The sequence below is a fragment of the Chiloscyllium punctatum genome, chromosome 21 (assembly GCF_047496795.1).
Source record: "Chiloscyllium punctatum isolate Juve2018m chromosome 21, sChiPun1.3, whole genome shotgun sequence".
NCBI classification, from domain to species: Eukaryota; Metazoa; Chordata; class Chondrichthyes; order Orectolobiformes; family Hemiscylliidae; genus Chiloscyllium; species Chiloscyllium punctatum.
In genome coordinates this window covers 17,081,631-17,107,398 of record NC_092759.1, presented here as the reverse complement: position 1 = coordinate 17,107,398, position 25,768 = coordinate 17,081,631, and the positions used below count along the sequence as shown (strand labels likewise).

Below are 25,768 nucleotides of genomic sequence, written 5' to 3'. Positions count from 1 at the left end.
ATGACACAGGGTCGGCCATTTAGGACTGAGTTGAGGAGAAATGTCTTCACCCAAAGAGTAGGGAGCCTGTGGAATTCTGTGCCACTGCAAGTGGTGGAGGCCTGGAAGAAGTTAAGATATAGTTCTTAGGGCTAAAGGGTGGGAAAGGGGCTGAGTTGGATGATCAGCAATCATCATGTTGAATGGTGGAGCAGGCTTGAAGGGCCAAATGACCTACTTCTGCTTCTATTTTCTACGATTCCACTTTAGCTCGAGGCGAGAGAGAATGGGCCGAGCCGACCAGGTGACCCAGGTGGGCAGCTTGGGGCTGGGAGTGAGGGCTCCTGGGCCCACACTAATCTGGACTTGACTCAGGGTGGGGGTGTTCTGGAGCTGGGGTGATGGTTGGGGGGGGGGTGGGGGGGGGGGGGATTCAGTCGCCAAGAGCAAACCCAACAAGCCCCTCGCACCTCCCAAAAGCGAGGCTTATCTTCCCCATGGGCCCATGGAGTAGGCTGGTGTGTCTTGTCTAGGCCGCAAACACAGCCTGCTCCCGTGGGCCGCCAATTCCGGGCGAGGAGGATGGAGCCTTCAGATCCGGGGCCCATGTTCCAGCCAACCAGCTGTCCACTTCCCCGTAAGAACTGGTGGGAATTCTCACTCGTAGAATGTATTGAGTAGACTAAGACTGCACTCGTTAAGATTTAGAAGAATGGGGGGGGGGGGGGGTAGTCTTATAGAAACATACAAAATTATGAAGGGAATACCTAGGATAGAAGCAGGGAGGCTGTTTCCACTGGCAGGTGAAACTAGAACTAGGAGGCATAGCCTCAAAATAAGGGGGAGCAGATTTTGGACTGAGTTGAGGAGGAACTTCTTCACCCAGAGGGTTGTGAATCTGTGGATTTCCCCTGCCCAGTGAAGCAGTTGAGGCTACCCCATTGAATGTTTTTAAGGCAAAGATTGGTCTTGGAACAGTAAAGGAATTAAGAGTTAGGGTGAGCAGGCAGATCAGTCCATGAAAGGATCAGCCACGATCTTATTGAATGGTGGAGCAGGCTGAAGGCGGGGGGGGGGGGGGGGGGGAGCAGACGGCCTACTCCTGCTCCTAGTTCTCGTGTCCTTATGCCGCATGGTCACCTCCCTCAGACACGGCCTGCGCACCGACAAAAGAAAACGCCAACCTTCGAAGCACTTTTCTGAACATTTATTGCCTCCCCGAACATTTTATTTGCTCCCTCTTTTCAACAACGTGGTGGTAACCGTTAACATGTGGAAAATAGCAACTTAAAAAAATATATATCTAAATATATACAAAAAAAAATGGTTAATATGGGAATACTGACTGAGCCGCGGCCCTCATTGTCACAGCTAGGCCTGTGTTATAAGCAGCCTATATAATACGACCTTCACAAATAGGCTCAGAGCTGCAGGCCTTGTCTGGAACCACGTGGGAGGCACAGCGAGGGGAACGGGAGTCTATTGGGACCAGAACAAGGTGTGGGACGGGGGGGGGTGGGCGCTGTTGGAAACTCCAGAAACACAAATCCCCAGAGTATTTCATCCTCCCCCAACCGGCCCATATCAATCCCAACCGATACTTCCTGCATTTTCAAAACTGATAGAACCCATTAAACACTGAATGTTGGCCTAAGGGTTGAGGAAGGGATGGGGGTGTTAGACGTGTAAAAGTAGGGAAGTTCATTAGAGTTGGGGGTGTCATTGGTCAAACCACATCATGAAGATTGTAGACAGTTGGACTTTCTTGCTTACAGAAAGCTGCAGAAGCTGGCTCACTGAGTATTTTCAAGGCTGAGATGGGCAGATTTTTAATCAGCAAGGGAATCGGGGGGGGGGGGGGGGGGGGGAGCGAGCGATGGGGGGGTGGACAGCAATAAGTCAAGAAAATAGGAGTTGAGGATGATCAGGTAAGACGTAATCTCACTGAATGGCAGAGTGGATTCAAACTCCTACAACATGGAAACAGACCCTTCACCCAACCAGTCCGTGCCGACCATAATCCCAAACTAAACTAGTCCCACCTGCCTGCTCCTGGCCCATATCCCTCCAAACGTATCTAAATGCCCTTTAAATGTTGTAACTCTACCCACATCCATCACTTCCTCAGGAAGTTCATTCCACACGCGAACCACTCGGTGTAGAAAAAAGTTGCCCCTCATGTCTGTTTAAAATCTCCTTCACCTCACCTTAAAAATGTGCCCCCTAGTCTTGAAATCCCCCCACTCCAGGGAAAAGACACCTGCCATTCACCTTACCTGTACCCCTCATGATTTTATAAACCTCTATAAGGTCACCCCTCAGCCTCCGACGTACCAATGTGCAAAGCCCCAGCCTTTCCTTAGAACTCAAAGCCTCCATTCTCAGCAACACCCTGGTAAATCTCTTCTGAGCCTCCTCCAGCTTTATAATATCCTCCCCATAACAGGGTCACCAGAACTGCACACTGTTCTCCAGAAGTGGCCTCATTGATATCCCGTACAACCTCAACACAACTCAAGGGGCAGAATAGCCTACTTCTTCTCCCATCCCTGTGGGTCATTGAAAGCAGCTTGGAGATGGTTCACTTAAGTGATTCCTGCAAAACCAGGATTGCCCGGTGGAGGAGAGACTGAGTAGGTTTGGATGTGTACTCGTTTGGGGTTTAGGAAAGAGTGAGAGGCCCCAAGATTTTGAGGGGGATTGACCGGGTGGACGCAGAGATGCTTTCTCCCCTGGCGCAGCGGTCTAGAATTGGAGTGGAGGGGCACAGTTTCAAAACGTAGGGTCCCCTTTTTAAGGTGACGAGGAGAATCCTTTTCTCTCAAAGTGTCATCATTCGGAATTCTTTCCCCCAGAGAGCAATGGGCACCAAGGACATGGAGTAAAGTTAAGGGCGAGATAGAATTTAATTAGTTACGGGTTATGGGGAACAGGCAGGAGGATGAGTTGAGGCTGAGGTGACCGTATTGAAAGGGGGGAGCAGGCTCAAGGGCTGAATGGCCTACCCCTTGCTCCTAATTCTGATGTGCCTGACTCTGAAATGCCCTCTGCAAATGGCCCAGGAAGTCATTCCGTGGCAGTTGGGGATGGGCAATAAAGGAGTAAAGGGAAAAGCAGCACAGGGAATGGGGAGAACATGAACAGAACGAAAAGCTGGAAAATACTCTCCAGGTCATGGAGGAGCCACGTTAATGTTTCAGATTGAGTGACTTTATCTCCTAAAGTTTGGATTCTGCATCAAGTCAGACCTGTTCCGGAGTCATTCCAGCTTTTATATCAGTCTTATTTCAGATCTACCCCCTTCCTCAGCATTTCAGAGTCACTGAGATGTACAGCACGGAAACAGACCCTTCAGTTCAACTCGTCCATGCTGGCCAGATATCCTAAATTAATCTAGTCCCAGTTTGCAGCATTTGGCCCATACCCCTCCAAACCCTTCCTATTCATTTACCCACCCAGAGGCCTTTTAAATGTAATTGTACCAGCCTCCACCACTTCCTCTGGCAGCTCATTCCATACACGTACCACCCTCTGTGTGAAAAAGTTGCCCCTTAGGTCCCTTTTAAATCTTTTCCCTCTCACCTTAAACTCTTCACCATTATTTTATAAACCTCAATAAGGTCACCCCCTCAGCCTCCGACACTCCAGGGAAAACAGCCCCAGCCTGTTCAACCTCTCCCTGTAGCTCAAACCCTCCAACCCTGGCAACACCCTTGTAAATCTTTTCTGAACCCTTTCAGGTTTCACAAGTTGGTGCAGACACGATGGGTGTTACTACTGTAACAATTCTGTAACCATCACCTCTACACTAACCAGAAAACGATGAGTGTCCTGTACAGGTTAAGCCTACATTTATCAAGTAGCCTGGTCATGGCCTTCTCAAAGCCAGTGTGTAATCTCACCTCTGTTTAGCAGGCAAGTCTAAAACAGACATAAAAGGAGTAGATTCACCCCAAACCCCTGTGTTCACTGGACAATTTGGACCATTTAAAACTCACATCGCTGTTTCCAAACACTTCCTGCGTCTCACCTCCTCCCCGTCTCCGTAATCTGCTCCAGGCCCACAGCCATTTGAGATCTCAGCTCTCCTCTAATTCTGCCCTGATATGTATTGCTCTGATTTCCATCTCTCCGACTCTGGGCCCTCAGCAACCTAGGGGACCCTAAGATCTGAAATTCCCTCCCTAACCCTCTGTCTCGGAGACGCCTCGTCAAACTGACCCACTGTAACACACTTGTCTGGGTCTTGTCCCTCCTTGATGTGACTTAAGTTATTCCTGACGATGTTTCCAATGATCGCGCCCTGTTCAGGGCACCACACAAATGCAGTTTGTTGTTGGCCCACAGATTTTAGTTCCCCCCACTCGGACCCAGGGTCTGCACACGGTCTCATTTTACCTCAGAATGAGAGGGCATCCCGCCTTTCCCACAGAAAAGATGGAACCTGCATTTACGTGATGCCTGATAAAAAAGGAATCCCAACAGAAAAAGTGCTTCACAGCCAATCAATGTAAGTTCTGAAGTGTAGTCATCGTTGTAATGCGGAAAACACAGCATCCACTTTACGCATAGCAAGATCCCACAAATGCCACTTTTTGTTGTAGGTCTGATCTTGGCTCAGGAATAAATATTGATCAGAGGACATCTGGGAGACCCTCCCCAGTGTGGGACCTTCCATGGTCGCTTAGAGGTTAGACATCATTTCAGTCTAATGCCCTGGAGATGGCACCTTCGGCAGTGCGGCATTCCCCCAGCGACGGCACTGGGGAGGGAGGGAGGGCCAGGCCAGGAATGAATCGCTGGATAAGGTGGATTCATGGTCGGCAAAGTCCAATGGCGGCAGATGGAGCGACGATACAGATGGGGCCCGAGATCTCACTGAGTGGCAGGGTGAGGAGGGGTAGGATAGGTTCGTCAGGCCGAATGCCCTCCCCCTTGTCTCGTGTTTCCTGCAGGCCCCTGGACACGAACTGAGCAGCTCCAAAGATGCAACCCTGCCGACTTTGGAATTCAGCCGGATTCAAATCCTGGACTGGAACCCGGAATCGGAGATTTCCCACTGGTGCAAAATTCGCAAACAAATGAAAAAAACAAAGACAGGAAAGGAAAGAATCCCTATCGTGTAAACCTCTTCACTTCTGTTTTTCTTTGGTTGAATTATTCAGAACCTGAGGGAGAAAGGAAACAGATCAATTAGACTCATAGAATCAGAGAGATGTACAGCATGGAAACAGACCCTTTGGTCCAACACGTCCATGCTGACCAGATATCCTAATTAATTTAGTCCCATTTTCCAGCACTTGGCCCATATCCCTCTAAATCCTTCCTATTCATACACCCATCCAGATGCCTTTTAAATGCTGTAATTGTATCATCCTCCACCACTTCCTCTGGCAGCTCATTCCATACACGTACCACCCTCTGTGTGAAAATGTTGCCCCTTAGGCCCCTTTTATATCTTTCCCCTCTCACCCTGAACCTATGCCCTCGAGCTTTGGACTCCCCTGCCCTGGGGAAAATTCCTTGTCTATTCACCCTATCCATGCCCCTCATGATTTTATAAACCTCTATAAGGTCACCCCTCAGCCTCCGACGCTCCAGGGAAAACAGCTCCAGCCTATTCAGCCTCTCCCTAAAGCTCAAACCCTGTAATCCTGGCAACATTCTTGCAAATCATTTTTGAACCCTTTCAAGAAGTACAACACCCTTCCTCCAACAGAGAGACCAGAATTGCACGCAGTATTCCAAAAGTCGCCAATTAGTGTCCTGTATAGCGTCAACATGACCTCCCAACTCCTGTACTCAATGTTCTGACCAATAAAGGCAAGTGTACCAAACAACGTCTTCACTGCCCTGTTGACCTGTGACTCCACGTTCAAGGAATGATGATCCTGCATCCCAAGGTCTCCTTCAGACCGGATCCAGCTACATGGCTGGTGCTTTCAAACAACAGGAGCAGTCAAAGAAATTCCACTGCTTTATCACCTTTCATCACCTCCGGGTGTACCACAGAACTTTTAATGTCAACTGAAAGTGTGGCAGACAGCAAGCCGGGGGCTGAGGGGTGAGCTGATCAAAGTATATAAAATTATGAGGTGCACAGATAGGAAGGATAGTCTTTCCCCACTTCGGAAATGTCAAATATTCGGGGGCACAGGTTTAAGGTGAGAGGGGTCGAAAAGTGTGGCGCTGGAAAAACACAGCAGGTCAGGCAGCATCCAAGGAGCAGAAGAGTCAATGTTTCAGGCATAAGCCCTTCATCAGGAATGTGGCTTTAAGGTGAGAGGGGGCCATTTTAAAGGAGTTGTGCGAGGCAAGTTTTTTTTTAAACACAGAGGATGGTAGTTTGCATGGAATGCACTGCCAGGGGAGGTGGTCAAAGCAGAAATGGAGGCATTTAGACAGATGCATGAACAGGCAGAGAATAGAGGGAAATCAATCATGAGCAGGGAAATGGTAGGCACAGACATGATGGGCCGAAGGGCCTGTTCCTGTGATGTACCGTTCTATGTTCTACATAAACCCAGATCAGTTGCCTACAGTGGCATTGACTCAGAAGTAAATATTGGCCTCAGGACCCTGTGTGGAATTTTCTCTGTATGACAACCATAACCCCCCCCACTCCAATATCTCCATTTACAGCCTCCTTCAGTGTGCAGTGCACTAGGGACCTCAGCTTAACATGGCAGCCAAAAGAAGGCACCTCTGACAATGCAGGGCTCCCTCAGGCCTGTTCAGAGAGTGTCAGATTGCTGCTTAATCCTCTGGACTGCTGGAAGGTGTCAGCTCAGTGAAGGCACTGTTGACTGTGCAGCTCCAGACAGAGCTCTCCCTCTGGACTGCAGCCTTGTGGGTCCAGAGAAGGGAAGCTAATCAACTCTGTCAAGAAAACGGAACGGCATAGATGCAGGAAGAGAGAAGCCTTCTGAAAGGAGGTAGTACAGGCAGCCATTGGAACTTGCTACATGCTTGGAATGATCGCATAGCAGAGTAGTCACCCATTCCCTTTAAGTCTAGCACAATGGTCAGCCATTCCCTTTCAGACCAGTACAATTGTCACCCAATCCCTTTAACAGACCCATGCACTCACCTTCATTTGCACTCAGTGTGTCAAGTCTCCAATTTCGACCAGTAAGGCATCTTGCTTGGTCTTCAGCTCATCCCGGGTTTCCAGAAGCTCCATCAGTTGGGTGTTGAGACCTGAGCAGGAGAACCAAACCAGGGTCAGTATTGACCAATCAGAATTCAGTGGCTGCAAGTGTTCATGGGAGGCCAGTCGCATGCTCGATGTCAACAGGGCGTTGACGGAAGGGAATTGATCATGTAATCTCCAGTGCACATACAAAAGACCTCCTCGGTTCTTGTGGCGCAGTGGTACTGTCCTTACTACTGAGCTGAGAGGACAAGGTTCGAGTCCCACCTGCTCCACAGGATATGTCATAACATCTCTGAGTGGATTGGTTGGAAAGTATCACTCAAGGCCTCTGTTCTCCAATGGTTACATCCACTCCTGGGGGAACCTGAAGGAGGACCCTTCTAGCACACGATCTATGATCAGTGGGCACCACAGAAGCATCATCTCCCCACATACAAATATATTTAAATTTACTCAGCTTCCTTTCACTATTTGAATTTTTGCGATAGTAACCGTTTAAAAGGGGATGTCAGCTGGATTCATTGACTTTTTGTTTTAAAACTGGGATCATTAATTGACCATTACTCAGGAAACCGACTGTGTGGAGTTTGCATGTTCTCCCCGTGTCTGCGTGGGTTTCCTCCGGGTGCTCCGGTTTCCTCCCACAGTCCAAACATGTGCACGTTAGGTGAATTGGCCATGCTAAATTGCCCATAGTGTTAGGTGAATGGGGTAAATGTAGGGGAATGGGTCTGGGTGGGTTGCGCTTCGGCGGGTCGGTGTGGACTTGTTGGGCCGAAGGGCCTGTTTCCATACTATAAGTAATCTAATCTAATCTAACCTAATTACTAGACTTTCCTCTCCAGAGCTCCTGGATGTCCTTAGAGAGTGCTCCCTCTAGAGGCCTCCATGATGATGACAGGGCCTCCAGCGCATTATCTCCCCCGTACAATTTTATATCAATCTAAAATATATACTTTTTGTTCCGCTGTTGTTATTTTTTAAAGGGGCCATTAATCAATATGCCACCTTGGTTAGGGTACAAGTTAAAAGCTAGGGTCACCCCCACCACCACCACTCATTAAATAATAACAAGAGTAGGCCATTCAGTCCCTTGAGCCTGTTCTATCACTCAATGAGATCATTGTCGATCTGTGGCCTAAATCAGCATACCTGCCTTTGGCCCCTATCCCCATAAGATCTTTGCTTAACAAATATTTATCCATCTCGGACCTGCTGCAAATCTGTTGCTTGAAATCACTCAACAGTCAAGGGTCAAAATTTTATTTAAAAATAAAAGAATCCTGAACTCAGAAGGTAAAATACAAAGAAGTTAATATGAGTTGAGCCACAGAGTGAAAATGAGCGGAGTTATAGAGTCATACAGCACAGAAACAGGCCCTTTGGTCCAACTCGTCCATGCCGACCAGACATCCTAACCTAATCTAGTCCCACTTGCCAGCACTAGGCCCATAGCCTTCGAAAGGCTTCCTATTCAAACACCCATCTAATGCCTTTTAAATGTTGTCATTGTACCAGCCTCCACCCCTTCCTCTGGCAGCTCATGCCATACATGCACCACCCTTTGCATGAAAAGAGTTGCCCCTCATTTTAAAATCTTTCCCCTCTCATCTTAAACCTATGCCCTATAGCTTTGGACTCCCCTACCCTGTGGGAAAGATCTTGTCTTTCCATGCCCCTCGTGATTTTATAAACCTCTATAAGGTCACCCCTCAGCCTCTGATGGTCCAGGGAAAACAACCCCAGTCTATTCAACTTCCCGCTATAGCTCAAACCCTCCAACCTTGGCAACATTCTTGTAAATCTTTTCTGAACCCTTTCAAGTTTCACAACATTAAAAATCACACGACACCAGGTTATAGTCCAACAGGTTTAATTGGAAGCACTAGCTTTCGGAGCGTTGCTCCCTTCACAACATCTTTCCTACTGCAAGGAGATCAGAATTGAGTTTTTATGAATCACTGCTTCAGACTCAGTTGGAGGACTGGATCCAATTCATCAAGGCTTTGGAAACTCTGCAAAACAGACTTACGAGAAAAGGTCCCAGGAGATGAGGAGAGACTGGAGTGGTCAAGATTATTTTTTTTAGAAATGTTGAAATATGCTTAACTATAATGGCACTGGCAGAATAAAGGAGGGGAATCGGTTTCCACTGACAATGGGCCAAAACCAAAAGCGATATCGATTGTAGACGCCAGCTAAAGGATCTGGTGATGTTGGTGGGGGGAGGGGGGGGAGGGGAACGAGGAGAATTGGTTTCTGACGCAGCAAGCCATTGCGATCTGGAATGCACTGCCTCAGAGGGAGCAGATTCAAGAGGAACTTTCAAAAAGGGAAGTTGAGGAAACATTTGAAAGGGGGGATGGGATGGGGAAGAAAATTGCATAGCAGTGCAGAAAGAGCAGGGAGGGAAGTGTGATTTATTAGCAAGCTCTTCAAAAGGGGCAGTACGGACACAATGAGCCAGGTCACCTCCTGTTCTGATTTTTCAGGGGCATTGTTTTTTGAGTTCAAGGAGAACGATGGTTCACTTTGTTTTTTCAGACTGCAGTGGGGTAAAGGGCCCACTGTTGAACCCAGTCTTCAGACCATTGGGGAGTAAGGCATGGGAGGGGAAGGGGCAGGGGGGAATGACGATGATGTTTATGCAGTGAATCAGCAGAATCCCTGCCAGCAGCTGGACAAATAAAAACAAGGACACATCCCAAAGGCCAGTTCCATGCACACACTGAACAAAAAGTCTGGGAATCACGCCAAATGGCTGCACTGATACAGGGGGAACATAGGGGAATGTACAATTTTTCACATTTTAGGCCTTTCGCAGGCTCACTATCCCAGAGCGGGTTACTTTTTGGAGGCGTCATAAAACCCTGCTCGCATGAGAGGACGTAGCTTTAAATTGAGGGGTGATAGATACAGGATAGGTGTCAGAGGTAGGTTCTTTACTCAGACAGTAGTAGCGGCGTTGAACGCATTGCTTGCAACAGTAGTAGAGTCGCCAAATTTAAGGGCATTTAAATGGGTTGGCACATAGAGTCATAGAGATATACAGCACAGAAACAGACCCTTCGGTCCAACCCGTCCATGCCAACCAGACATCCCAACCCAATCTGGTCCCACCTGCCAACACCCGAAAGATGGGCTTCAGATTGGTTCCACAGGTCGGCGCAACAGAGGGCCGAAGGACCTGTACTGCCCTGGAATGTTCCACGTTCTAATTTGCACACCGAAAGTTCCCACAAGGAGCATTGTGCCAGTGGCACGTTACAGCCGTCTGGGCTCAATACTAAGTTCAACACCTTCAGGTTGTGAACCTACTCCCATTCCTTCCCTTTTTATTTTAGTTTTACTGCTTGCATTCTCTGTCAACATGTCCTCTCTCTGCTCCCTTCCCTACTCCAGTTGGACTGTGTCTGTCCTTCCCAGTCTGGCAGTTAGACATATTATTCTTCTGCCATTCTCACATTCCAGGTCCTTCATTTGCACTAATCAGCACCCTTTCTCCCCCAGCACTCCACCATCCCACCCCTCACTAAGCGCAAGTGCTGGCCCCTCCACACTTCCCTTCAGCTCTGATGAAGAGTGACCTAGACTTGAAACATTAGCTTGCTCTCTCTCCACGGATGCTGCCTGACCCGCTATGATCTCCAGCATTCATTGTTTTCAGTGTCTGAGACTCCGGACAATTAGGGATGGGCAATAGATGCTGGGCCTAGCCAATGACAATCACATCCAACTGGTGTGGGTCTGGAGTCACATGTAGGCCAGACCAGGTCACAGAGTCATAGAGATGTACAGCATGGATACAGACCCTTCGGTCCAACCCGTCCATGCTGACCAGATATCCCAACCCAATCTAGTCCCAACTGTCAGTACCCGGCCCCTATCCCTCTAAATCCTTTCTATTCATATACCCATCCAAGTGCCTCTTAAATGTTGCAATTGTACTAGCCTCCACCACTTCCTCTGGCAGCTCATTCCATACACATACCATCCTCTGTGTGAAAAAGTTGCCCTTTAGGTCTCTTTTATATCTTTCCCCTCTCACCTTAAACCTATGCCCTCTAGTTCTGGACTCCCTGACCCCAGGGAAAAGACCTTGCCTATTTACCCTATCCATGCCCCTCATAATTTTATAAACCTCTATAAGGTCACCCCTCAGCCTCCGACGCTCCAGGGAAAACAGCCCCAGCCTGTTCAGTCTCTCCCTGTAGCTCAAACCCTCCAACCCTGACAACATCCTTGTAAATCTTTTCTGAACCCTTTAAAGTTTAACAACAACTTTCCAATAGAAAGGAGACCAGAATTGCACGCAATATTCCAACAGTGGCCTAACCAATGTCCTGTACAGCCGCAACATGACCTCCCAACTCCTGTACTCAATACTCTGACCAATAAAAGAAAGCATACCAAACGCCTTCTTCACTATCCTATCCACCTGCGACTCCATTTTCAAGGAGCTATGAACCTGCTCTCCAAGGTCTCTTTGTTCAGCAACACTCCCTAGGACCTTACCATTAAGTGTATATGTCCTGCTAAGATTTGATTTCCCAAAATGCAGCACCTCGCATTTATCTGAATTAAACTCCTTCTGTCACTTCTCAGCCCATTGGCCCATCTGGTCAAGATCATGTTGTAATCTGAGGTAACCGTCTTCACTGTCCACTACACCTCCAATTTTGATGTCATCTGCAAACTTACTAACTGTATCTCTTACGTTCACATCCAAATCATAATATAAAAGATGAAAAGTAGTGGACCCAGCACCGATCCTTGTGGCACTCCACTGGTTAAATGACTCCAGTCTGAAAAACAACCCTCCATCACCACCCTCTGTCTTCTACCTTTGAGCCAGTTCTGTATCCAAATGGCTAGTTCTCCATTTATTCCGTGAGATCTAACCTTGCTCATCAGTCTCCCATGGGGAACCTTGTCGAACGCCTTACTGAAGTCCATATAGATCACATCTACCACTTTGCCCTCATTAGTCCTCTTTGTTACTTCCTCAAAAAACTCAATCAAGTTTGTGAGGCAGGATTTCCCATGCACAAAGCCATGTTGACTATCCCTAATCAATCCTTGCCTTTCCAAATACATGTACATCCTGTCCCTCAGGATTCCCTCCAACAACTTGCCCACCACCGACATCAGGCTCACTGGTCTATAGTTCCCTGGCTTATCCTTAGGTGAGGATGGCTAGTGACCATGTGGGTGTTGCCCCCCCAATAATCGACAATGGACTCATAGTCATCATTAATTCCAGATTTTATATTACTGAATTTAAATTCTGGTGTAGTGGGATTTGAACCTGGCTCCCCAGGATGTTTACGTGCTGTCTGGATTAGTGACAATACCACTAGGCCATCATCTCCCCTACATTTCTACTCGACGTGAGCCCTTTTCCCTTCCCCAGCTCTCACACGTCTCCTTAATCAGCACAGCAATTTCTTCTTAAATGTCTCGATATTATCAACTGCAGCCACACCCCGGGAGTTTCACTTTCCCTTGCACTGCCCTCTTTTGCCTGAGCTGAACTTGCTCTTTCGCCAAACCACTTCCCCTTCAAATCCGCTCACTTCCTCTCAAATAAGAGGTGTCGCTAACAGAACGTCTGTAGGTCCTAGCTCCTTTATTTCCTTTGCACAGCCTGATAGAGTCTCCCTTCCCTCTCCCGCCACACGACTAAGGACTCAACATTATCGAACCCTTGCTGAATTTCAAAGGCCAATTGCAGGTTGGCTTTCTCTGCTCCAGAGAGAAAATAAATGCCCCAACCTGTATCAACCCATGCAGAGATGTATCCGCTCTCAATTCCGTTGGGTTTTTTATTGCACCTTCTTCGCTCAGTTGGCTGGAAGGCTGGTTTGTGATGCAGGATGATGTCAACTGCGTGGGCTCAACTCCCAACTGGCTGAGTTTACCGTGAAGATCTCCCCTTCTCAACCCTATGATTTCTGACATTAAGAGATTATTTTGTCCTGTTTTCTTTTGAAGAAACGTTATAAGGCAGAGGCGCTTGAACCACTAGAGTAACCAACTTCAGAGACCTTGGGGTTCTTGTCTAAGACAGTTTGAATGAGTGTGGCCAACTCTCACTGATCCAGATGTCCGAGTTTTGCTTTTTTCCACAATGTACTCTCCTAGCTCCTGAATTTTCTCTTGATGTCTATTTCCTCCTGGATTGGAGAACTGCATGTGAGAATCTGTGTCTGAATTTACCATGGGGTGTGTTTACGGGATGTTCCTATATTGTAACAGTTAATTAGTAATAGGTACTATATCTGTTACTTGGTTAAGTTTTCCAATAATTGAGGTATTCTAAATTCCTCTTTCTTTCAGTTTATATTTTAACTGTAGCGTTTAAATAAATTGTGTTTTGCTTAAAAGTTGTGTAGTTTGATGAGGTGCATCCCATCTGCAACACAGTACTTCACATCTATCTTTAAAATAGAAAAATGTTAAGGTCTAGGCTACCTTCCTATTGGCCAGCACGGTGGCTCAGTGGTTAGCACTGCTGCCTCACAGTGCCAGGGACCCGGGTTCGATTCCCGACTCGGGCGACTGTCTGTGTGGAGTTTGCACATTCTCCCCGTGTCTGCGTGGGTTTCCTCCCACAGTCCAAAGATGTGCAGGTTAGGGTGGATTGGGCAGGCTAAATTCCCATAGTGTTAGGTGCATTAGTCAGGGGGAAATGGGGTCAGGGTGGGTTACTCTTCGGAAGGTCAGTGTGGACTTGTTGGGCCGAAGGGCCTGATTCCACACTGTAAGGAATCTAATCTTAAAGTATTTTGAGGGGGTCTGATCTGCTCCATAACAGAGTGATGACCCTCAGGTTAAACCCACCATGGTTGTCTCCAGCCCCATGGTATGGTAGGAAGTGAGGACTGAAGAAGGGCTGATGCCCGAAATGTCGATTCTCCTGTTCCTTGGATGCTGCCCGACCTGCTGCGCTTTTCCAGCAACACATTTTCAGCCATGGTATGGTAGGACAATGTGACTTTACCTTATATGTCTTTTGATATTACAGAAGCCAGAACTGCACCCAGAAGCATGTTCTAACAAACAGCACGGGGCTTCTTAAATAACATTTCTCTGCCCCTCAACTACAAGTGAGGGTAATGCCCCGATCAAAGAGGCAATACCTTTCATGAAGCAATGGTTACAGCAAAGTACTCAGCTCCCCAAGTTCAGGCTTGACTTCACGATCTTCAGATCCGGGATCAGAAAATCTGACTCAGTCTTGTCGGCACCGCTGACTAAATATTCCTCAGCTCTTACGAATCTCTCAGGAGAGAGAGAGAGAGCAAAGTCACCTTCAAGGTAACTGCTGACAATACAAGGCAGACCAGAACAGGTCTAAAACCGCAGATAACAACTCCAATGTGACTCACTGTCACTGGGTCAGAAGTCTGGAATTCCCTTTCTGAACAGCACACCACACACAGTGCAGCTGTTCAGAAAAGCTGCCTCTTCTCACAAGATCAGAAGGAATAGGAACGGGAGTAGGCCATTCAGCCCCTTGAGACTGCTCTACCATTCAACAGGCTCCTGGTTGATCTGACACCTGTAACCCTCGATTCCCCGACTAATCGAGAATCTATCTCAGCCTTCAATACACACAAAGGACTCTGCCCCCATGGTTCAGCCTGCTCCCTCTATTTTCTGTTTCCATCAGGCAAGGGCAGATAGTGGGAATAGGCGACTGAGTTGGATGATCAGCCATCTTGAGGGGCGGATCGGGCTCGAAGGGCCAAATGGCCGACTCCTGCTCCTGTTTTAGACACAGCTCACTACCACCTTCCCAAGGACAATAAATTCTGGACGACCTGAACATCACCCACACTCCACAAAAGGAAGCAGAATAAGGCTTTAATGTAACAAAACGTGCTTCACTGGAGGAGGGTGAGGAAGGACACCATGTTACAGAAGGAGATATTACGGGCAAATGACCAAAGAGGTTGGTCTTACGAAAGGAGTGGGGTGTCAGAGGGGTTTAGGGAAGGAATGCCAGGGCTCAGGCAGCTGAAGGCACAGCCCCCCAGTGGCAGAGCGGTGGAAATCGGGGAATGGTCAAGAGGCTGGAATCGGAAGGGCAGAGATATCTGGGAGGCTTGAGGGCCAGGAGGAGATTACTGAGCGGGAAAGAAAGAGTCAGTGAGGCACTGGAGAGATTTGAGAACAAGGGTGAGCATTCTATGGTCGGGATGTTTGATTGGGAGAGTTTGGACACACACACAGAGCAGAGTTTTGGATGATCGCAGATTAGGCGGGTAGGACCTGGAGAGCCGACATGAGTCAAAGGTCTGGATGATGAGGCCGTCGGGGAGGTGGAGTTGGAAGAGGGTGGGGCCTTGGGTCAGTGATGCTACAAAGGTAGAAATGATCAAACCTTCACAAAGCTGTCAAACTGAGGGCAGAAGCTCAGCTTGAAGTTGGAGGTTGGTGAACAGACTGGTTTAATCCCTGAATTTCACTGGGGAAAGGGATGGAGAATCGAGCGAGGCCTGAAATTAGTCTTTGTCTAATTTAAGGGCAGTAACTTTCTGCTGGACGTTGGAGAGACTGCCTGAACATTTACAGACAGCAGAAATGGGCATTAGAGTCACACACAAAAGGCTAACTCTGGGGTTTCAGACAACACACCAAGGGGCAGAATGGAAATCACAACTTTGAAGTCTCGACGATAAACGCTTAGTGAAGTCGAGGGGGTAATGGTGAGGGAGCAGGAAAACAAATCATTTGGACGGCTGACAGTAAACAAGCTCCATTCTGGTACTTCACATTCGCAACACTGGGGTTAGATACAGAGTAAAGCTCCCTCTACACTGTCACCCTATCACATACTCCCAGGACAGGGACAGCACAGGGTTAGATACAGAGTAAAGCTCCCTCTACACTGTCACCCTATCACACACTCCCAGGACAGGGACAGCACAGGGTTAGATACAGAGTAAAGCTCCCTCTACACTGTCACCCCATCACACACTCCCAGGACAGGGAGAGCACAGGGTTAGATACAGAATAAAGCTCCCTCTACACTGTCACCCTATCACACACTCCCAGGACAGGGACAGCACAGGGTTAGATACAGAATAAAGCTCTCTCTACACTGTCACCCCATTACACACTCCCAGGACAGGGACAGCACGGGATTAGATACAGAGTAAAGTTCTCTCTACACTGTCACCCTATCACACACTCGCAGGACAGGGACAGCACAGGGTTAGATACAGAGTAAAGTTCTCTCTACACTGTCTCCTTATTCCCGCCCGTGGAGATTCACAGACTTACCGTGAATTTGCGAGTAGAGGTGTGATTGCAGATTCCAGATTTGCGGCAGCTTCATTGTTTGCAGGTCACTTCGCTCCACAGATTTGCCCCTGCCCTCGGCATCTTTCCGCTGAGGGAGAGAAAGATCACTTCTGTTATGGAACTCACAGAGTACAGGAAACAAAAGGAAGATTCCCACAGCATCTTTTCCAACCTCAGCAAGTATCAAGCCAATCAGGGACTTTCAGAGGCGGAATCACTTCTTTACTGTTAAAACCAGCAGTGACTCTGTACACAGCCTCCACAGAGCAGCTCACTTTCAGGGTAAGAACGAATTGGAGATACCGGTGTTGGACTGGGGTGGACAAAGTTAGGAATCATACATCACCAGGTTATAGTCCACCAGGTTTATTTGGAAGCACTAGCTTTGGGAGCGCTGCTCCTTCATCAGGTGGTTGTCAATGACTGACAGACAACTACCTGATGTAGTGCAGCACTCCAAAAGCTAGTGCTTCCAAATAAACCTGTTGGACTATAACCTAGTGAGGTGTGATTCTTAACTCGGTGAAGGAAGTTAATGGGCCCAGGGGATCAGAGAACCTCTATGTTTTTCATCAAATTACTGGATATCATACACTCAGCCAAGATAGTACAGATTGTCTGATCTTCAACATCCCATTTAAAGATGGTTTGCCCAACAGTGCGGCACTCCCTCAGCACTGACCCTCCGACAGTGCCCGCTCCCTCAGCGCTGACCCTCCGACAGTGCCCGCTCCCTCAGCGCTGACCCTCCGACAGTGCCCGCTCCCTCAGCACTGACCCTCCGACAGTGCCCGCTCCCTCAGCACTGACCCTCCGACAGTGCGGCACTCCCTCAGCACTGACCCTCCGACAGTGCGGCACTCCCTCAGCGCTGACCCTCCGACAGTGCGGCACTCCCTCAGCGCTGACCCTCCGACAGTGCCCAGGCCCTCAGCACTGACCCTCCGACAGTGCCCAGGCCCTCAGCACTGACCCTCCGACAGTGCCCACGCCCTCAGCGCTGACCCTCCGACAGTGCCCACTCCCTCAGCGCTGACCCTCCGACAGCGCCCACTTCCTCAGCACTGACCTTCCGACAGTGTGGCGCTCCCTCAGCACTGACCCTCCGACAGTGTGGCGCTCCCTCAGCACAGAATCTCTGACAGTGCCCACTCCCTCAGCACTGACCCTCCAACAGTGCGGCGCTCCCTCAGCACTGACCCTCCGACAGTGCGGCACTCCCTCAGCGCTGACCCTCCGACAGTGCCCACTCCCTCAGCACTGACCCTCCGACAGTGCCCACTCCCTCAGCACTGACCCTCCGACAGTGCGGCACTCCCTCAGCGCTGACCCTCCGACAGTGCTCACTCCTTCAGCACTGACCCTCCGACAGTGCGGCACTCCCTCAGCACTGACCCTCCGACAGTGCCCACTCCCTCAGCACTGACCCTCCGACAGTGCGGAACTCCCTCAGCACTGACCCTCCAACAGTGCCCATACCCTCAGCGCTGACCCTTTGACAGTGCCCACACCCTCAGCGCTGACCCTTTGACAGTGCCCACGCCCTCAGCGCTGACTATTCGACAGTGCCCGCCCCCAAAGCGCTGACCCTCCGACAGTGCAGCACTCCCTCAGCACTGACCCTCCGACAGTGCCCACTCCTTCAGCACTGACCCTCCGACAGTGCCCACTCCCTCAGTGCTGACCCTCCGACAGTGCCCGCTCCCTCAGTGCTGACCCTCCGACAGTGCCTGGTCCCTCAGCACTGTCCCTCCGACAGTGCCCGCTCCCTCAGTGCTGACCCTCCGACAGTGCCCGCTCCCTCAATGCTGACCCTCTGACAGTGCCCACTCCCTCAGCGCTGACCCTCCGACAGTGCCCGCTCCCTCAGTGCTGACCCTCCGACAGTGCCCGCTCCCTCAATGCTGACCCTCTGACAGTGCCCGCTCCCTCAGTGCTGACCCTCCGACAGTGCCCGCTCCCTCAATGCTGACCCTCTGACAGTGCCCGCTCCTTCAGCACTGACCCTCCGACAGTGCCCGCTCCCTCAGTGCTGACCCTCCGACAGTGCCCGCTCCCTCAGTGCTGACCCTCTGACAGTGCCCACTCCCTCACCACTGACCCTCCGACAGTGCCCGCTCCCTCAGCACTGACCCTCAGACAGTGCCCACTCCCTCAGCGCTGACCCTCCGACAGTTCCGGAGCCACATCCATCCTGGAAGCTTGTGCCTGTGCGAGTTTGGAACGCTGAACAAACTTGCTCCTGAACAACAATCGGCCGAACTCACCCGCTCGGCGGCTGCCCGCAGTAGCTGCTTCTCCTGGTCGAGTCTCCGTTGTAACAGGGCGAGACTTCTTTTGGCCTCGCTCTCCAGCTCCTTCCTGCGGGATTCCAGACTCCCCTCAGTGGGGGAGGATTCACCTGTGGTTGGCTGCGAACACAAACATTAGGAAGGAAACTCAGCAGCCTGCCTTTCGGACCTTCCTCACTGTTTGCTACAATCCCAAACTTTGTGTGCACTGCAGGTTTTGAAAAGATGGCGTTTTCCGAAGGGACGATGGGCTGAATTTACCTTTCTGTGCTGCTTACCCACACACCTCTTAAACTAAACCCTCACTGTTACAAGGTTGTCCCAGGCTTCAGGGCCAAAAATCTCAATGAGATGTCAGAGAAACAGCACTGAACCAGTAAGTTTGACCTTGCTGCACGGACAAATAGGGCCTGTCTCCCGTGGACAGTAGCAAATGAACGCCGTCAGTACCTGAGGGGACGGTGTGCTGGAAGCTCCCCCGACTGTCTCCTCAGCCTCACTCTCACTGCTGCTATCGTTGATGAAGCAGAGCTGCAGGTTCATCCGACTGTGGAACCTGTGGGAGAGAAAGGAAACAACGGCCAAGGATTCACTGAGACACCATGAGGCAGTAGGATCTGAGCAGGGGGCTGTACCCAACAGTGAGGCAGAATCGGCACACCCACCTCGGGTCGAAGGTCAGTGCCAAGGGAGTGGATACTGTCGGAGGGTCAGCGCTGAGGGAGTGCCGCACTGTCGGAGGGTCAGTGCTGAGGGAGTGCCGCACCTTTGGAGGGTCAGTGCTGAGGGAGTGCCGCACTGTCGGAGGATCAGTGCTGAGGGAGTGCCGCACTGTCGGAGGGTCAGTGCTGAGGGAGTGCCGCACTGTCGGAGGATCAGTGCTGAGGGAGTGCCGCACTTTCGGAGGGTCAGTGCTGAGGGAGTGCCGCATTGTCGGAGGGTTAATGCTGAGGGAGTGCTGCACTGTCAGAGGGTCAATGCTGAGGGAGTGCTGCACTGTCGGAGGATCAGTGCTGAGGGAGTGCCGCACTGTCGGAGGATCAGTGCTGAGGGAGTGCCGCACTGTTGGAGGGTCAGCGCTGAGGGAGCACCTCACTGTCGGAGGGTCAGCACTGAGAGAGTTTGCACTGTCAGAGGGTGAGTGCCATGGGAGTCCTGCACCACTGTCTATCTCTAGGGCTGCAGTGTTCCCACAGTGCTGCAGAGGGATTGCATTTTGGAATTTCATTCTGGAGTCTCTGTGTGGGGGAGCTCCAATATTTATGACTTTGAGGTGAGAGACAGAGAGAGAGAGAGAGAGATGGAGAGATTGTGAGGTAGAGACAGTGAACTAACACTGAGCAGCGCTGCCCCATACCATGATGCACAGCACTCTGAGGACTGGTTCCGTTCGGTTACAGGGAGTCTTGGGCCAGTCTTGGTTAAGAGAGAATATGACCAGCTCACGTGTTCTGCCCCTACCTCGTGGTGCAGTGAAAGTTCGTCATCTGCCAATTGCTGTTGCTTGCTCTTTCCCAGGAGCTGAATCTCTCCATTCTCCTTCTGCCCCGCGGCTGGAATACAAAAGGAAACGCCGTCAGACTGGGAATGCAAGCCAATGGCATCGGTTAGGCCACTCTCGGAATACTGCGTGCAGTTCTTGTTGTGGGAGAAAAGCTCTACCCTGTCCACCCACAGTATGGCCACAAAGAGCATAAGGAACCATGTCTGCTAGGCCACAAGTGAACCTACCCAGAGTGCCTCAGCCTTCATCAAACAGACTAACTAAGACTCAAGGCAGCAAACAGGGAGATGACTCAAGCCACTTCCAGACTGGGGAATACATTTCCCGAGACAGCCTGACAATAGACTTCCTCACCCTCAGTAACCACAACCCCTCCCAAATCCCTAAGGCCAGCCTCGCTCCTCACACACACTGAATGCAGTATTCCAAAAGCTGAAGGACAGTAGAAAGGGAGCGATTATAATGACAAAGGGATGGAGGTTATGAAAAACAGAAATTGCTGGAAAAGCTCAGCAGGTCTGGCAGCACATGTGGAGAGAAATCAGAGCTAACGTTTTGGATTGAGCGACTGTTCTGTGGAGAAGGGATGGAGGTTTCCAAACGACAAGGTGTTGTTGATGGGGGTCATGGAGAGAGATCGAACTTTTCACAGCACAGAAACAGGCCATTCAGCCCATACACTGCGGCGTAGGGACAGGTTGAATAGGCTGGTGTTGTTTTCCCTGGAGCGTCGGAGGCTGAGGGTTGACCTTATAGAGGTTTATAAAACCATGAGGGGCATGGATAGGGTAAATAGGCAAAGTCATTTTCCTAGGGTCAGGGAGTCCAGAACTAGAGGGGCATAGGTTTAGGGTGAGAGGGGAAAGATATAAAAGAGACCTAAGGGGCAACTTTTTCACCCAGAGGGTGGTACGTGTATGGAATGAGCTGCCAGAGGAAGTGGTGGAGGCTGGTACAATGACAGCATTTAAGAGGCATCTGGATGGGTATATGAATAGGAAGAGTTTGGAGGGATAGGGACTGGGTACTGGCAGGTGAGACTAGATTGGGTCGGCATGGACGGGTTGGACCGAAGGGTCTGTTTCCATGTGGTACATCTCTATGACTGGCTTTCCCAGCCAAAACCTGTACTTCCCCAGGGCTCCGGGAGTCTGGAAATCGGTCTTATTGCAGCAACACGGTTCCAGCGTTGGCTCCCAGGCACCAGGGCAACAAACTGGCCACCCCATTACTCGTGCCGGTGGGCGGCTGGCACACTCACCGACCCTTCTCTGGCAGCGATGCCTGTTTTGCGGTTCCGCTCTCGGGCCTGTTGCCTCTCATCCTCCTGCAGCTGGAGGCCGGCGATGTGACTCTCCAGGGTCTCCCAGTTCAGGATGGGCAGCTCGCTCGCTGCTGCCTCCGACGGAGAGGTGCCCTCGGCAGGGGGTGGGGGCCCAGCCGGCGCCGCTCGGAGCCCCCAGCTAGACAGGCTGCCTGTCGGACTGGCACTGCTACCCTCCCCCACGGCCAGGCCGACTGGTCCATCCTGCGCCTGACCCTCGGGCGTTCTCAGCTCGCAGTCCTGAAAGCCTTCGTCGTCGGAGGAGCTGGATCCCAATCCCACCGGGGGCTTCTGCCCGGAGAGCCGGAACCTTCCGGAATCTGGCCTCGCCGTCAGGGAACTGAAGAGTTCACCTCCCGAATCCATACCATAGCTCTGCACCATTAAAAGAAAATAACAAGAGAGAAGGACATCCAGGTTAGTCAGTGGCAATGTCACTGGAATTACAGCTGAGACATTAATCTTCTGGGGACATTTGTTCAACTCCCACATCAACAACTCACAAAACTTGCATTTGACCAGTCAAATGGGCCAGCACTTAAAAATGACAGGACATATGTACCAAGTGCAGGTGAACGGGATTGGCATCGGTTGGTGAGCATACAGACATGATGAAGCACATGCTAAGTCTGGAACAGAAATCTCACCTCAGTGACGAGAAACTGGGCGTTGTAAAAGTCCATCTGGGAGGTCACTAAAGCACGTTAGGGAACAAAATCTGCCATCCTTACCCGCTCTGGCCTACACATGGCTCCAGACCCACGGCAATGGGGTTGATTCTTAACTGCCCTCTGAAAATGGTGGCACGGTGGCTCACTGGTGAGCACTGCTGCCTCACGGCGCCAGGGACGTGGGTTCGATTCCAGCCTTGGGCGACCGTCTCAGTGTCAAGATTGGAGTGGTGCTGGAAAAGCACAGCAGGCCAGGCAACATCCGAGGAGCAGGAAAATCGATGTTTCGGGCAGGAGCCCTTCATCAGGAATCATCGTGATTCTTGCTCCTCGGATGCTGGCTGGCCTGCTGTGCTTTTCCAGCACCACTCCAATCTTGAGTCTGATCTCCAACATCTGCAGTCCTCACTTTCGCCTACACTCTTCCCAGGACTGTGTGGGTTTCCTCCGGTCTCCTCCAGGTGCAGGTTAGAGTGGGTTGTCCATGGGAAGTGTTGGGTTATGGGGTTAGGGAAGGGGGTCCAGGTGGGATGCTATTCGGAAGGTTGGGGTGTACTCAATGGGCCGAATGGCTTCTGCTCTCACTTCGGCATTTTGTGGACAACAGAAAACACTTTGGAGTTCTGTAAGGAAATGTCTGGGACAGCGAACAGGAAACTGGAGGATTATCACGTCAGCCATGGTCTCACTGAATGGCTGAGCAGATCCAAGGGCTAAATGACCTACTTCTCCTGACAAAGAGGTCAGTTTTCAGACATGGTGAGAGAGTGAAAGAGTGTGAGTGTGTGTGTGAGAGAGAGGGAGAGTGAGGGAGAGTGAGGGAGGGGGAGGGAGTGGGAGGGAGAGGGAGGGAGGGGGAGGGAGTGGGAGTGGGAGGGAGTGGGAGTGGGAGGGAGTGGGAGGGAGTGGGAGGGAGTGGGAGTGGGAGGGAGTGGGAGGGAGTGGGAGGGAGTGGGAGGGAGAGGGAGGGAGGGAGGAACTTGTGGGGAGGCTACATACCTTGGAGGGTTGCTGGACTGGAGGAGGTTAAAGAGATCACTTGGTTAGAACATCATGGGTTTAAGGGATGTGTTCGATCACAAGCAAAAACAAAAAAAAAGCACGAGCACAATCCAGTCCCAGCTGCTCTCAGGTGACAAACGTTTGAACTGGCTTTTCAAAGGTTAAAGTACACCAGCAAAGCACAGAAACATGACTTACTGTCGTCCCTTGATTACAGAAGTTTGAGCAGTGACAGAGAGATAATGGCCTCTAATGTTTGAAAACCAGAAAACAAGGAGCACAATATTACATCTCAACTGAGGTGGAGTTGGGACATTCCCCAAGATTTTCAAACTGCTGAACCTAAGTGGCTTGCGATAAGAGCTGGCATTTGTATAGCACCTCTCTCGCAACCCTCAAAGCACTTAGCCATTAGTGGGTCCCATCTGCTGGGACGCGGAAGATGCAGGAACCAATTCGCACACAGCAAGCTCCAGCAGACAGCAGTGAGTAATTAACGTGATCAGATTTCGATGACAGTAGATTCGAGGGATAAACGTCGATCCCAAGAAACTGGGGAGCACACCCAGTGCCACCAACCTCCCTTTCACCCCTTCATGGTACCCCTTTATTGGTCAGTGTATCAAGTGTAGGAGTTAGGAGGTCATGTCGCGACTGTAGGGGACATTGGTTAGGCCTCTTGGAATACCGCGGTCAATTCTGGTCTCCCTACTGTCGGAATGATATTGCTAAACATGAAAGGGTTCTGAAAAGATTAACAAGGATGTTGCCAGGATTAGAGGATTTGAGCTATAGGGAGAGACTGAACAGGCTGGGGCTGTTTTCCCTGGAGCATCGGAGGCTGGGGGGTGACCTTATCGAGGTTTATAAAATCATGAGGGGCGTGGATAGGGTGGATAGTCAAGGTCTTTTCCCCAGGGTAAGGGAGTCCAAAACTAGAGGGGCATCGGTTTAAGGTGAGAAAGGAAAGTTTAAAAGGGACTTCAGGGGCAACCTTTTCACACAGAGGATGGTAGGTGTATGGAATGAGCTGCCAGAGGAAGTGGTGGAGGCTGGTACAATAACATTTAAAAGGCATCTGGATGGGTATATGAATAGGAAGGGTTCAGAGGGATATGGGCCAAATGCTGGCAAATGGGACTAGATTAATTTAGGATATCTGGTCAGCATGGACGAGAAGAACCAAAGGGTCTGTTTCTGTGCTGCATGACTCCATGGGGTGTCTGGAGAAGGCAGGACTGGTTTTACCTGAGGGGTGGCGCCTCTGACAGTGCGGCACTCCCTGCGCAATGGCACAGGGTGTGTGAACCCGCATGGTTTACAGCCTGTCCAGAGGGCATATCCCGCAGGACGGGTGTGCAAAGTGCCCAATTTGGGAGCCAAGGCAGAGAGGGATGGGGTACGCGTGAGGAATTTCAATAGGCAAGTCACATTGGGACTGGAGGATAATGCCAACCTCTTGAGAATTGAAGGAATCTGGGGGAGGGAAGGTGGGGGGGGGTGGTAAGGGGTGGGGGGAAGAGGCTTGCTTTAACACAGAAAAATTAAGTCTGTCCACTCACATGTATAAAAATAACCCTCCCGGGGTTGGTCCTATTGCTACTGGAACGTGAAAGGGGTTTTAAAATGCTTGACTTTTCACTGAATATCACTCAGTTTCGATGAAAACTGAAATCGAGCCAACCCCTAACGAGGGACAGCAATCACAGGAAGTCTCACTAATCGCGCTGTTTAAGATACTCACACAAACGCATTCCTGGTTTAAAGTGAAGTTTCCTTCGGACTATTTTTTTGTAACTTCCGGGTTTCCAATCTCTGAGAATTTTTTTCTCCCCCCCCCCCCACCTCTCCTATTCCCGAAGTGTGAAACTCACCAAAAGGGACGTGGATTCCAATTCTGGTTATCAGTGTCTGCTCTCTCTCCTCCCAAAATCTGTAGACTGGCCCAACCCAGTGCAGCCAACTCACTCCTGGATTCCCTTCCTCTTAAACTTATGAAATCAGACTGACTGCTAAGTTCCTTTCCAACTTTTTCTCGCTGTTTTAACTCCTCCCAGTTCACTGGAGAGTCAGGGAGCTGTCACTTTCTCTCTCTCTCTCCCCACCTCCAGCAATAACTAGCATCTGATGCACTGATCTGTCAGTCAAGACTTCGGCCAGAGTAAATCCAGCAGAAAAGTAGCCTTCCAAACGCCCCCCGCGTAGATCGTGATAAATGCAGATAAACTCAACAGGATTAGATTTTAGTCAGAAATCTGCTGTAACGTCCCAACGCAGAAATACTAACAGATGCACATGGAGGAGACGGGGACACCACTGAAAGGTTTGACGGAGGTAGACATGGAAACACACCCCTCAGTCCAACTAATTCATAATCCCAAACTAATCTAGTCCCACCTGCCTGCTCCTGGTCCATATCCCTCCAAACCTTTCCTATTCAGACAGACTGTGTGTATGTGTGAGTGAGAGAGTGTGTGTGAGAGTGAGTGTGTGAGTGTGAGAGAGTGCCTGTGGTTTTGCCTGTGCCTA

At 50.2% G+C, this 25,768-nt stretch overlaps 1 protein-coding gene across 2 annotated transcripts; it reads right to left on the bottom strand.

Moving 5' to 3' along the window:
- Positions 1-1,172: 1,172 nt before the first annotated feature.
- Positions 1,173-25,293, bottom strand: LOC140492606 (schwannomin-interacting protein 1-like). Of its 2 annotated transcripts, none has more exons than XM_072591617.1 (8): positions 25,114-25,293; positions 21,504-21,941; positions 20,200-20,291; positions 19,189-19,294; positions 18,715-18,858; positions 16,427-16,535; positions 7,070-7,179; positions 1,173-5,147 (listed from the first exon to the last, which is right to left on the bottom strand). In XM_072591617.1, exons 2-7 carry the CDS (start codon positions 21,930-21,932, stop codon positions 7,082-7,084), a joined length of 978 nt encoding a protein of 325 aa, XP_072447718.1. In that variant the 5' UTR covers positions 21,933-21,941; positions 25,114-25,293; the 3' UTR covers positions 1,173-5,147; positions 7,070-7,081. The 2 variants fall into 2 exon arrangements, with proteins under 2 accessions (XP_072447718.1, XP_072447719.1); XM_072591618.1 differs by lacking the exon at positions 25,114-25,293 and adding an exon at positions 24,984-25,041.
- Between the last annotated feature and the right edge of the window lie 475 nt (positions 25,294-25,768).